The sequence below is a fragment of the Lepisma saccharinum genome, chromosome 9 (assembly GCF_977018435.1).
Source record: "Lepisma saccharinum chromosome 9, izLepSacc3.1, whole genome shotgun sequence".
Lineage (NCBI taxonomy): Eukaryota > Metazoa > Arthropoda > Insecta > Zygentoma > Lepismatidae > Lepisma > Lepisma saccharinum.
In genome coordinates this window covers 31,796,385-31,811,493 of record NC_139237.1, presented here as the reverse complement: position 1 = coordinate 31,811,493, position 15,109 = coordinate 31,796,385, and the positions used below count along the sequence as shown (strand labels likewise).

The 15,109-nt window shown below is 35.9% G+C and overlaps 1 protein-coding gene across 2 annotated transcripts in view; it reads left to right on the top strand.

The window, feature by feature from the left end:
• Positions 1-15,109, top strand: part of Dhc93AB (Dynein heavy chain at 93AB) — a 584,738-nt gene that overhangs the window by 366,399 nt on the left and 203,230 nt on the right. For both annotated transcript variants that reach the window (XM_083127975.1, XM_083127974.1), the window contains 5 exons: positions 9,902-10,094; positions 11,185-11,297; positions 13,109-13,302; positions 13,700-13,919; positions 14,501-14,662. In XM_083127975.1, the coding sequence (XP_082984101.1) occupies positions 9,902-10,094; positions 11,185-11,297; positions 13,109-13,302; positions 13,700-13,919; positions 14,501-14,662 (882 nt within the window). The remainder of the gene's footprint in view (positions 1-9,901; positions 10,095-11,184; positions 11,298-13,108; positions 13,303-13,699; positions 13,920-14,500; positions 14,663-15,109) is intronic.

The window sequence follows — 15,109 nt, the reverse complement described above, 5'->3', positions numbered from 1 at the left end:
GGGCCGACACAAAAACATAGATTGTTTCTACCTGGCACAGACTTTTTCTAAAATACCGAAGCAGCTGATCTGAGACAACAGCAATTTTATATGTGTGTTTCATCAAGACCATACCAACCTCAAACACATACATGATGAATATGTAGGTGGGGACTTGAGCTACAATGATTTTTCCAAGTTTTGCAGTAGGTGCTGGAACCAGGACAGTTATGGGTTTGTCACAATTGATATGACAAGAAAACCCAATAGTGGCAAATACAGAAATAAAATCAACAATTTTCTAGACATTGAAACATAAATAAATAACCATGAAAAGGCCAATTATTGATGATCTTAAATTAAGAGATTATCTTGTAAAAAGATTTAAGGGATGGAAATCACAGAACCGAGGAATTTATGAACAACACAAACAAACAGAACAGCCTATTATAGATGCTATTAGTGAATTAGGTAAAAATATCAAAACTGTTACAGAGCAAAATCAAAATTTGATCACAGAGCTTGTACCTGTAGCTGCAAGAAACATATTAGATTATCCAATCACCCCACTTTCCAGTATTCATACACCTAGTCCTGTTGCTCCTCGAAGAATTGAAGCTACTCTGGATCCTATTGAATTGGGTCTTCTTGCTCAAAAATATTTAAGCACACCTAAAGACAACAAAGATGAGGTCTTTGGCTTATATGCTGACACAGAGCGTGATGGTAGCATCATACATAGAATTGACAATTTCAGAGTAACATTTATGGGAGATGATATAATTGTATATTCAGAATCTCATCTTGGAGAAAGAGGTGCTTTTGTTAAGTATCTTGGCACACCTGGATTGTGGGAACTGATGACTAGGAAGAGACCTGGCAGCTATACAGATCAAGACTATGAGCACTACAAAGAAATATTAATAAAATCAGATGCTCTATACCAGAACAATGATCCCACACAAAAAAGAGTCAAGTCTAGCAGTGGAGCAAAATACAACAATTTAATCAAACCCATATGGTCACAAATTAAGACTGGCAGTGGAATCAAACAATACAACACCCTGCCTAAAGAATTTGTCTGGGTTGATGATGTCAGGAAACTTGTAGATAGGTTATTGGTGATAGCTGGGGAGGAAAATGCTGGCAACCACAATTTTTACAATGAAAAGGTTGGAATTATGGACATGATAAGCACAAAATTGTCTAATTTTATAGTGAATGACACTAAGGGGATTGGATATCTTATAAAAATTATTAATACTCTACCACCTAAATTTTGGAATATTTCTGAGGGCCGGGGGTTGGTTAATGACATTATAAACAAGCTGCCATTTGAACTACACATTCCAGGCTATCAGTATTGTGGTCCAGGCACAAAATTGGACCATAGATTAAACAGAGGGGATCCTGGTGTTAATCCCCTAGATGCTGCTTGTAGAGACCATGACATAGCATACAACACACATTCTGATCTTGACAAGAGACATGTTGCAGACAAAAAATTAGAAGAGGCTGCATTTGGTAGATTTGTAAGCAAAGATGCTTCTTTGAGTGAGAGAATAGCAGCATTGGGAACCATCATAGCTATGAACACCAAACAAAAACTGGGGTGGGGGCTGTGAATATGTATATAATAAACCTAGAATGAAGGCCAAGGGTGTTATGTATCAAATACCTTATGCAGGTCTTAAATCTCTTAAAACTATTGATAGCCTTTTAACCAAAAAGCAGCGCAAGAAAAAAAGCTCTTGTATTGCCAAGGGCCATGGTATGAAATTGTTGCTTAGTACCCCCCAATTAAAAAAATTACAACAATCTAGAAAAAAATCACATGTGGGGGGTTTCATATTTACTATCCCGGCCATCTTAGCAGCACTTGGGGCTGTTGGGAGCTTGGCTGGGGGATCAGCTGCCATAGCAAAAACAGTAATAGATGCCAAGAAAAATAAAGCAGAATTAGATGAATTGAAGCGCCATAACCTGGCCATGGAGAAACAAGGCAAAGGTGTTAAGAGAGCCTTAAATAAGTTTAAAAAAACAAGAGCCGCTTACAAACCAAGATATTGAAGCTTTAATCAAGCCACTGGGCATCAAACATTTTAGAGGTGTGTACATGTCTGATTCTTTACCAGAACAACCACTCAACAAAGAGTGTGGCATTGTTAATTTGGATAAGTACAAAAATCAGGGCACTCACTGGATTTGTTATCTTAAATATTTAAAAGATGAGGCATTTGTGTTTGATTCATTTGGAGGTGTTCCACCTGAAAATTTAATAAAATATCTAAAATCAGCTAATCTTTATTACAATAATGCCCGTGTTCAAAACTTCAAAGATGTTAATTGCGGACATTTGTGTTTATCTGTTATTAGATATATGTCTCAAATAAATAAACCATCAATTGAAAATTTTCAAAAAGCCTTGTGCTATCTGAAACATCATGGGGGTATTTCATCTCACCAGCCAAAATTCAATATTGAAACTCAAATTACATGATGATATAGTGTATCCCAAAACAATAGCTCTCAGAGCATTTTATGGCATGTACTTGATCCCTAATATTACACACCACAACAACAAAATTGCAGTAGGGGATCAAAAAATTGTCATCACTCCAGGGCAATATAATCTGTCCACTCTAAATGCTCAATTACCCAGAGGTATAGTATTAACTCAAAATTCTGTCACTCACAGAGTAGAGATTGTATCTGCTACAGAAATAGTGGATCTGGGTACTATAAGAGAGCTGTTAGGATTTGAGAACAACACAAAACTTGAACCAGCCATCAAACACACTGCTATTAATATACCTAAATTCTTAGCCATAGAGACTCTGAATATTCACTGTAATGTGGCCGAGGGTATGATCACCAAATCAAATGGCATAGGCACTCACAAACAAACTGGCATCATTGCAACATTTAAACCTAATTCTGAATTTATGGAGCCAATCATCTACACTCCATCCCCAACATTATATTTTCCTGTGTGCCATAATAGAATAGATAACCTTGAATTGATGGTCACTAATGAAAAAGAAGAATTAGTTGATTTTGCTGGAGCCACAACAACTGCAATCATAGAGATTAATATTTAAATAAAAATACATACAAAAAAAATGGAAAATATTGAGAGTTATGAGCTACAATCATTCCCCCCAAACAGGAGGACATTTGCAAATTTAAATCAACCCAACACAGAAATTGAGGTTGATCTTGATGTAGGGGATGGCTTTATACACCCCCACAGAGCAGATCTATACATCAAATTTGATGTTGTAAAGCTCGATGGAACAGATTATCCGGCAAATTCAAATATAAGATTGGTAGACAATTTTGTGCCGCATCTGTTCTCTGAAATTGAGATCAGAAAGCATGGTGTTGTTATAAACAGAGTGGATTATCCCGGCATTACCTCCACAGCTTTGGCCACATTAAAATTATCCAAAACCGAGGCTTCTTACTACAAAATAGGTGGATTTGAGGCTGGTGATAAAATAATATCTAAAAGCCACACAGTGCTGTTCCCTATGCGCCTGTTGCCAGGATTCTTTTCAGATTATAAAGATATTATGTGGAAGGGTGGTTTAAGAATCACATTTAGAAGAGCTGCCAATGATAATAATGCTTTGATGAGGTACAGCACATTAAACTCTACAGGAGAAGCTATGCCCAATACCTTACCTGATGAAGGCAAATGCATTATTCAGACTATGGAGCTAAGAATCCCAGTTGTTGAATATGAAGCCAGTTATGCTCTTAAATACAAAGCAGATATAATAAAAAATCCACAGATTCCTTTACAATTTTATACATATCAATGTGTTCAGAAGCCTGCCGCTGGTACTTATTATGAGTTTGATGCTACAAATTCATTCTCCAGTATACAATATGACATGCCGGATTTTGTGGTGGTATTGTTTCAGACTGGAAGACACAATAATCAGGAAAAAAATTCAAGTAGATTTGATAACTGCAACATCAAGAACATATATCTTAAAAATGGCAGAAATGAGGTATTTCCTAGAGAAAATTATAATTTAGACATGTCCAAGGATGATTTCCTCAAATTATATGAGGCATTTACATCATACAAAAGGGTCACTACTGACATGTATTACACACCAGATGAATTCAAAGCACAGAGACCCATGTTTGTCATCAACACTTCAAAAATGAAACAAGTTGTGGTTAATGACAGGACAAACATTAAAATTATCTGTGAATTCCACGATACACTCCCCGATGACACCATATGTAGTGTTATTCTCATAGGTGAAAAATCATATGTTTATGATGTAAGAAATGAGAGAGTCACAGAGCAATTCTAGAGGGCCGACTCAAACACAGAATCCCCTTGATTACAAAGCAATAATACCAACACTTTGCCGTCAGGGAGGCCTATGCACTCTGCCAGGTTTGAAACCTGGGGGCCTTTTGATTATAGGCCATGGAATTATGTCTACAGCACCTCTGCCAAATACAATTCAAAGTGGGACTTTGAAATGTGGAATAAATATCCTTGTAACTCTCTCTCGGTATATATTACTAGAAGAAGGCAAAATGAATTGGCTCGGGCATGCAAGAATAAAGTTCTGTGCTCTTCCAGTAAATTGGAGATTATATCTGCTGGCATGGTAATTTTCCCTGAAAAGGCACAGTGTAGATTATATCTGCTGGCATACAAGAAATATAATCTCCCGGGCAAGCATGATTAATTGCTGGCCGAGACATGGGACTGATCAAAATATTAGAAAAAACATGCAAGCAATTAATTATGCATGCCTGCCCTTGTGCTATTGTATTGATCGAGAAGTTTTGCTTGCATGCCGGCATATAAGTATTTTTCGCTTAATTTCAAGTATAGCCAATACAATATGAAGGGGGCATATTTTTAACAAGCTTTGAGAGATTCAGCCTTTGTACACATGGCTGAATCAATCTGAGAGGGGGCTCATCTTTTCTACACTAAAATTCAAGATTCCTGCAATTTTGACAGAAAAACACACTATAAACAATAAGATGATATGGGAACTTGGCATAGTTTTAAGTGTAGGCAAATCTGTCTGAGAGGGGTTCATCTTTTCTACACTAGAATTCAAAATTCTTAAAAATTCAGAGCATATCACACTTGAAGAATTGGGGTATAAGCCCCTCTTGGCATTGTTTTAAGTGTAGGCAAATCGGGTTGTTCAATCAAATAACCTCTTCTTTTCTACACTTGTAAGTGGTCCTTGCTATAGCATCAATTATACTACTTATACCTTTTTTTTACATCTCAAATAATTTTAAAATGCATTTTAAATTCAACAATAAAGAAAAGTATTTAATGTTTTTTCTTGGTATTAAGTATTCTTCTTCAAGAAAATAAGAAATAATCATTGAAACTACTTGAGAATAAATTAATTTATTGTAGACATAAATTATTACTAAAGTAAGTTATATTCTTAAAACAAATTATGAGAAAGTATGTCTTACAGCTTGTGCTGGAAAATATACTTTTTTAAAAAAATATTCGTGGATAAGTTTAAGACCAAGCTAGGTTTCTTTTTATAGTCAATTAGATCTGATGATACAAATAAATGTTTTCTATTGACAACTTGGTATCTATAAGTAGTCTGTAATTAGTGAAACTTCTTTCATTTTTAAAATATAAAGGTATAATTCATGTACCCTAGTTTTGTAAAGTTAAATGTCAAAATACATATACTGTATTTTATTTTGTACAGAAAAATCTATTGCAATAAAGAGATAATGAACCATTTAGATTCTTCACAAAATATTTTCAGCTTTTATTCGACCTGCAGGATATCTGTCATCAGTAATTTTTTTATCAGTATTGGTGAAATTTCCAGATTGGTTCATATCTACAAGGTAAAGTCATTAAATAAAAGGAATTTTATTAATAACTTTTTGCAAGAGTACTTACAGAACTTATTTGTATCTGATTTTTCAACCTAGTCGCTCTGCTTCACAACACACTTATTCGACATGTCCACAAGGTTGCAGCTATCCTCTTGAAAATAGCTTTTTGGTGTGGCATTTAACTAACTTTGTGCTGCCTGCATTACTTCTTTGTCATCTACAAACTAATTTCAGAGCATATAGTGTATCCACTGTATGCACAGCCATTTGGGGGTGGGTGTCATTCTGATGCAACAATGCTTCATGAGAACTGCCAAAGGATTCAGTGAAAATAAAGTGCTGTTATCATTATTTAACCTATATGCTAGGCTGAAATTAGAGTATGCATCTATATTGTAGAATCCACCAACCAGTAAACAAATAGATCTTATCGAAAAAGTTCAAAAGAAATTCACCCATTATGTAGTTTTTAGGATAGATGGTGCATATCCAAAGATGACACCTTATAACGAATTACTAATTAAATTAGACATTACCTCCCTTGCAAACTGAAGAACGATACATCAGCTCCTCTTTCTTTTCAAACTTCTTAACTACAAATTGGATTCTTCCTCTGCTTTCAAAAATAGCTTTCTATGTCTCTCATCCGAAGTTGCAATCAAGAATGCAACTCTTTGCAATTTCCCACACCCTTACAAAATCTGCAGAAATGGCTCCCCTGCGAAGAATGTGTAGCTTGTATAATGACTGGTTAGAGAGGGGCATACACCTGGACACATTTTCTAAATTTCCTGAGTATAAACTCAATTTAATGGACAACATTCTTACTTAACATATTTTTTATTTTGTTGTATTTTCTTTACTTTATGTATATACGAGGTGCATCCAGAAAGTAAGTTTCCCTATTTTTTTTTAAAAAAACCAACACAGTTTCAGGAAACCATTTATTGGCAACATGTACAGCAAAGGTTCAGCTATTTTTCAACATAGCAACCACCAGAATTGAGACACTTGTCGTATCGTGGTATCAACTTTTGGATCCCACTGTCGTAGAACTCTGCCGCCTGTGAATGGAACCAGCATGTGACAGACGTCTTCAGCTCTTCGTCATTGCCAAAACGCTCACCGGAGGACAGGAATTTCTTGAGGTGCAAGAATACGTGAAAATCGCTGGGAGCCAGATCAGGACTGTAAGGTGGATGATCAAACAACTCCTAGCCAAATTCCGTCAAAACAGCTGCTGTGCGCCGAGCCGTATGTGGACGAGCATTGTCATGGAGGAGCACAACACCTGCAGTAAGCATGCCACGCCTCTTGTTTTGAATGGCACGTCGCAATTTCCTTAGTGTTTCACAGTGATGGTCAGCATTCACCGTTTCACCTCTGGGGAGGAAGTCAATGAGCAAAATGCCCTTCCTGTCCCAAAACACGGTGCACATCACTTTCTGTACCGATAGCGTCTGTTTGAATTTCTTCTTGACCGGAGATCCACTATGCCGCCAATGCATTGACTGCTGCTTGGTATCCGGGATGAAGTGCGAAATCCACGTTCATTGCCCGTGACGATCCTGTTGAGGAAATCATCGCTGTCATCATGGTACTGTTGCAGGAATGTCAGTGCTGCTCCTGAACGTTTCATTTTGTGTTCAGGTGTCAGGTTTTTCGGCACCCACCTGGCACACAATTTTTTGAACAGCAGGCGCTGCGTGACAATCTCATGCAACACGGATCCCGATATCTGCGGAAAAAGGATACTCAATTCCGTAATCGTGAAGCGAAGGTTCTCTACGATGCACTGCCACACCAGCTCAACCAGATCATCAGTGATGAGGGACGGACGCCCACTGCGCTCTTCATCATGGACACTTTGACGACCTTCCGAAAACTGCCGACACCAGTGACGCACCATCTGCTTACTCATAATGTTCGGCCCATAGACCTCACAGAGCTGACGATGAATGTCAATTGGCGCAATGCTTTGTGCATTCAGGAACTTTATCACCGACCGAACCTCGCATGCGGTGGGAGAAGGAATATGAGCTTCCATTTCGGACCACTGCTGCCTCGCTACTGGCATGCGGTGGGAGAAGGAATACGAGCTTCCACTTCGGACCACTGCTGCCTCGCTACTGGCACTGGGCGGGATCTGTCCGCCTGGCATATGATTGATATGTCTTAGCTCTGCTGCGCATGCGCAATTTACACGGCTCATTATGTTTACTTTCACGGGGAAAAAATAGGGAAACTTACTTTCTGGATGCACCTCGTATATACACAAATGTATATCTGTATATGAATGTAATTGTGTAACATTTGATTGACTTTTTATCCATGGTAATGTATAAGGATGATATGTAACTTCTATATGTATTTTTTTCTTTTATATTTGAAAATATGTATAATGTTATTTTTTATGTGTATAAATCCCCAAATGTAAGAAATTTACTGTGCACTGTAAAAGAGCAGATGCTTATTGTGCGTAGCATAATAAGTAAATAAATAAATAAATGCTCCTTTTGACTGTAGTCTGTATCATGTCTCTGTATCGAGCACTAGTCATAGTTCGACCCTATTGCTGGAAGTGAAACATTCAATATACAGCCATTGTATTCCAATTGATTTTTTTTTGTGGTCAGAGATAATGGGTGCTTCCACTGTGTCGATTGTATCTTAGTCTCTGGTTCATACGTAATGGTACATCCAGGACTTGTTTTCTGCTACAATTTCATCAAGGAAAAAATTTCTTTCATGAACATAATGGTCCAAAGCTCCTGACAGCTCATCTCCCAATGCATATTTGTGATGATTGAATCATCTGATCCATCTGTTTTATATTTCCATGTACCATAGGTAATCATGGACAGTAATGTATGCAGAACAATGATTCATATGAAATTCTTCAGCAATTTTATCAATAGTGACTTGCCTGCAGTCATTGATTTACTGATTAATCTGCTGTTTCACTGTCTCAGTTGCCAAGCTAACTGGTCTCCCACTTCAGTGATGTTCAGTGACATTTTGTCTTTCATTTTCAAATCTTTGCAACCATTTGCTCACTCTCCTCTGACTCAATCAATTGTCTCCGTACTGAATCTTCATTCTTCTGTCCATGTTGTATGGGGTACCATGCAGGTGTATAGTGCTCAATCGCCTCGATCCCTTCATAGCTTTTTTTAAGGAGGTATTTTGTGTCCCAAAGTAAGACATTTCATTGTGTGTATTATTCCATACAGTTTCAATAAAATTCCTGGTATTTAATGACTTTCTCTCATAATATATATTAAAAGTTGTTCAGCAATTTTTTTTATTAAAACAAGTTTTTCAGCTTGGACAAAAATTCATACAAATTCATGCAAGAACTCCTGTAATTTTCTTTGTACATTGTATGATAACAGTAGAATGGAGAAACAATTGTGTATTTTTATAAATACATAGTAACAATGTAGAGGCTATGCATGTAAAAATATATCTATAAACTATCTAAAATTATACCACTGAACCATTGCCAATAGATCTCTGTGTATGACAATTGCTGTAGCAATTAATTGTTCAAGCCTTAAGTGTAATGTAAGTTTTATATCAAATTATATTTTCAATTATACACAAAACTCTTCCATGCTGAGTTTTATTCCCAATGAATCTGTGTTGCAATTCATACTGATAATAAAAATGTTCCTAATTTTTTGTGGCTTCTTTAGGCATGCACTGGTTCAGTGCTGATTAATGTTATTTGTAAATCCTGTTGTACAACGAGTGAGTTTATTTGAATTAATTATCTTCTTCCCTACACTTGCCACATCAGTTTTTACAGTTGTTTAACTGTTACTGATAACAATGATTGGAGTATTATACAGTATATCCTCTGAATAACCCACCAATAGCAATGCTTGAACACTATAACAATTAAAAGTTGTTCAGAATGTGGATTAACATTAATAAGTAAATATTCTGCATCATTTTACCAGAGTTTTGCTTTAAATATTCAAGGAATTGAATTGTACATCACCGTAATGTATAGTGAATCTGATCTAATGGCTGATGTGTCCTGTTACAGGCGGCACTAGTTCATACTGCTGAAACAACCCGGTTGCGTTTCTTTCTGAATATTTTAATGGCAAAACATCATCCTGTAATGCTGGTGGGGAATGCTGGATGTGGCAAAACTGTTTTAGTGGGAGAGAAACTGGCTTCTCTTCCAGACAACTATGCTGTGACAAATGTGCCATTCAACTTTTACACAACCTCAGGTGAGAAAATAATTTTGTTGTGAATAATATAGCGTGCGGCAGCGTTCATAGTGTAATTTGACTAAGAAATGAAGATGGTGATGGCCACAGTGTCATTATACTGTGCAGGAATTGCCATATGCAGTAGACCACACTTCAGTTGTTACTCTCTGCAGTGTGGTGCATTTCTTACGACAGACCTTGCTACAGAATTTGGTTTCCCATTATGGCAACAATCCGTGGCGATCTCAGTCCCCAGATTTGTCCTCTTTGGTCTTCTTCTTGTGGGGTTTTCGTAAACAAGAAGTACCCCAAACACGTCTTACCATCGTCTCAGAACTTTAGGATCACATCAGAGATGTTGTTACCAGAATCCCAAAAAACATACTAGAATGAGTAATAGACAGCGTCTGGCACCACTTGGAAGAATATGTGGCATGCTGTGGTACTCATTTGACAGGGGTCGTATTGAAACAGTAATTGGTAAATGACATTCCTTTCTGTACAATTGTATACTAAGGTCAATGAAATACTCTATGAATCTCAATTTTACATATTTCAGGAGACCAACATGCAAGATACTTAAACTGCTGCAAAATGTACAATCTGGGAAATATTATAGCATTTTACTCTATTGGAACCATGAACCATCATTCTCAATGTCAATTGACGATCTGACCTGACGAGACCTCACTCTTTCCACATTATTGTCCGTTCTGTAGGTTGAAGGTCTTCCCGCACAAGGTTCGTCTTCCACATGTTCTCAGCCTTCTGAAAATGACTTGTGCCCTTGATAGAGAATGTTCTCCATAAGCCCTTTGTATATTTTCATAAGTCATAGTAGTGGATTCGCCAAGCTTTACACAAAATTTGATGGGAAAACGTTGCTTAAACATTTTCCCAGTCCATTTTTGTAACACACCTCACAAACACAGCTTCACTTCAGACGCTCTCAGCAATCACGTAGCAACTGTATCAAGTTGAAACTTGTACTGAGTCAAGGGCAGGGGTTAACCTAACTGCCAAGTAAAGGGAAGGTGCAGTGTCGCCAGTCTCATTACTTTTTTGCCACACATTGTATATTTTATATAAATATAAATTTTCATTTCAGAGATGTTGCAGAAGATTCTTGAGCGACCTCTAGAGAAAAAAGCAGGAAGAAATTATGGACCACCAGGAAATAAAACTCTTATCTATTTCCTTGATGATATGAATATGCCTGAGGTAATTTGCCTTAGAATTACATTTACAGACAAGAAACTTTACATAATTTTATTAATTTGTTAAGTATAATGAATTGTTCTCCATGAAACAACAGCTCTTTGAAGTGCAAAGCCTGACAAATTTTAATTCAGTGGATTGCACTAATCTGATGACATATTTATAATCAACAGTCTTGAGTTTGTTGCCTGTAGAGGTACATTGCACAGTGATTTAGATCCAATTTTAAGTTGTACGTAATCCATTAGTAGGGATATGTAAAAAATCTGAAAGGTGAAAAACTAATGTACGTTTTAGGAATCTGCATGCAATGGCATCCCCAGTGATAAAATAGTTTCATTTTATTCACAAAGATTTGTGAAATGCTTGTTTTTCCATGAAGGGAATGTCTTTGTACAAAATATTATAGATTTGAATCAAAAAGGGACAAAACACAGCAATCAAGGCTGTGTGTTTGCATTCCAGGATTGTGGTTGAACACACTAATGTCAAGCAGCATTTCCCCTCCTCTCGCCTTCTCAATCTCTATCATGGTTGTCAGTTACAGTGAACTTGCAAGAGCTGTAGCATGGTTTTATTCCTGCTCTGCTTTTATTTTGCAGTATTCACATGCACCTGCACAGCAAGATAAGTAGGAAGCTATGGGAATGAATCACATGCACAAAATGCAAACATAGCTTGCAGCTCTTTCCCACACACAATATTGGTCAGCTGCATAGCTCAACTAAGCAAATGGCACACTCTGAGCAAACTAATTCCACTGTGCTTGCATATAAGAACACTTATACAATTTATTTGAATTTGAACTTATACAATTTGAACACGTTACAATTTTTAAGTGATATTTACACTCCACAGGATGCATAGTCTATATGTATCATACTACAGATTTTGTCACAATAAATGTCACTGGGAACTGTGAATCTTTCCCACCTGGTTGCATACATATAATACAGTTTTTTTTAATATGTAGCATCAAAATGAGCAAGACAAGAAGACAAAATTAGTTTTTAAGTCCCTTTTTGTGCTTAGGCAGACTATTCAGGACTGAATGTATAATTTTAAGTTTAATCTGAATCACTGTGCAGTGTCGCCACAAGAATTAAACCAGGGATTCTTGATTACAAGGCAACAGCATAACCACCATGCCATCGGCAGGCTCAAAATGAACAAGATATTGGAAATAAAAGTTGTTCATCTTCATGTTCTCTACACACTGTAAAAGTTTATCGGTTATGTACAGCAACATCCTGTATACATCCCCCCCCCCATTACTCATGCCTATACATGGTACTCACACACACAGCTATATGTGTGTTTACAAAACATACTGTGCCCCTTGCTCCCAGTATAAAGTTCTGGACCTGTCTATGGATGTCTGTACTTATTTTGTATTCCCTACAACCTAGTGATTAAGTGCTGTAAATTTCACCTGGTCTATTTCAGTCAATTTAAAGCTTTATATTCTGGCTTTGATTCTGTACACTGTATAAGAATGAGAGTCACTTTTGCATTATTCATATATACATACATGTGCATGCATATGTATATATGTGTATTTGTGTGTGTGTGCTTTCTTACTGACATAAAACATAATATACACTTTATTTACTCTATTTCATTGTATTTTAGAAATTTGTGATAATCATTGTTTTCTGAGGATCTAAATAATGTGTCCTTGCAAATTCAGAAATAGAATTATTATTGTTCTTTTAAATGTTTGAAATTTTAAAGCAATATTTTTTCATTGTCAATAAATAACAAAAAAATATCCAAATCATTGCAAAAAAATGAAAACGAAATTGTAATTTCAGGTGGATGAATATGGAACTGTTCAACCTCATACACTTATTCGTCAGCATTTGGACTATGGCCATTGGTATGATCGAAATAAGTTAAGTCTGAAGGACATCCATAATTGCCAATATGTCTCTTGCATGAATCCCACTGCTGGTAGTTTTACCATAAACCCACGTCTGCAAAGGCACTTCTGTGTTCTTGCTGTCAGGTGAGTTGGAATTGTTGATTTCTGGTTTCAAGAACTCCAGGTTTAATTGAAAGTATGAACTATTTGATTCTTGTATAAAATAATAAGAAATCTCTGTTACTTGAAAAAGGAATAATAACAGTCTATCAATTTTGATGACTCGCTGCCACCATCCACACACAAAACTGAATAAATGGAGAACACTCAAAAACTTCACAATCAAAAATAAAACTCCCAACTTTTAAATTGTCTTTTTTTAAAAAAAAATCCTAGCATCATGTTGTTAACAGTATAAAGTGTAAAACACTTTGTTTTTGAACAAATTCATATACATATTGCATGTTGTATACATAAGTTTTGAAATAATTTATGCCAACTAATTTCAATGTAATTAACAAAATATTTAAATTTGTTTCAGCTTTCCTGGATATGATTCATTGTACACGATCTACCATTCAATTCTAAGTCAGCACTTGAACAACATACTCCTTAGATTCCCTCCAAATGTGACTAAGTTATCAAGCAACATGGTAACAGCTGCTTTGACGGTACATCAAAAAGTCACACAGGTGTTCCTGCCAACTGCCATCAAATTTCACTATGTTTTCAATCTAAGGGATTTGTCGAACATTTTCCAGGTAATTTACTAGTTGTAATTTCACTTTCAGTTCTTATTTCGATTTTTGTTTCTTCCAGTAATTTTGGCAGATGTACAATTTTACTAGCACTAACTTTTTTTGTTTGTTTTTATTGTCCATATTGTGGTTGTGTAGGGTTAATTGGATAGTGTCCAGACCACTATGCAATCAGGGTTCAAACTAACCTGAAAATCATGGAAAAGTCAGGGAAGTTTTTTGGAAATATTAGAGAAATTCAGGTGCTTTTGTACTTGCCAGAATTCAGGAATAAAGAAAATGCGCTTTCTTCTTGAAACATACTTCTTCATGGTAGACATTCTATTCAAAAATGTTTTTTTTATTTATTTTTAACTACATTGATAGATTTTGTTTATCTTAAATCAAATTCGAAGCTTGATCATTTACATGTTAAAGCAACTCAGAAGGGTCTGAATATATATTTTTAAAGTGCTGGAAAAGTCACAGATTTGTTTTGCCGAAATGAGTGGGCACGCTGGGAATGTGTCTCCATTGGAATTTTATTTATTCATTCTCAACAGTTGTAACATTTCTGTTTATTTATTTTATTTATGAAATTTCAGGGTCTTCTCTTCAGCACATCTGAATGCCTGGTAAATCCTATAGATTTGGTCAGACTCTGGATGCACGAATCACAGAGAGTGTATGGAGATAAGCTTGTGGAGGACAAAGATATAGAAAATTTTTCAAAGATTCAAGCAGATATTGTCAAGAAGAGCTTTGAGGTAAGAATTTGATCTAATTTGTAATTATGCAATACCATATTTTGGCCTGATATTGGATATTTCATGTAATTTTCAAAAAAATACTTGAGAGTTTATTTGCTCTTCATTTATTTCTCAAATAAAAGAAGGAGAACTTGCTTTAAAATTACAAATGTTAAACACTTCACAAAACATAACAAACAGATTAATTACCAGTATCACATTTACTTACGTCTCTTATAAAGGAATTGTATAAAGCCCATTGCTTAACACTGAAGTTAAATTTTTACTTTCATAACATGTTGTACATCTAATTTACAACAGAAATTATTGTAAATGCATTTTATCTGTTGAGTGAACGAATCTGTGTTGTAGACCTTAACTTGGCTTACGTAATAATTTTATTCAGTTTTACAAATGCACAACATATCAATTGAAATAAATTTGTTCCCTGCTCATTTATATAAA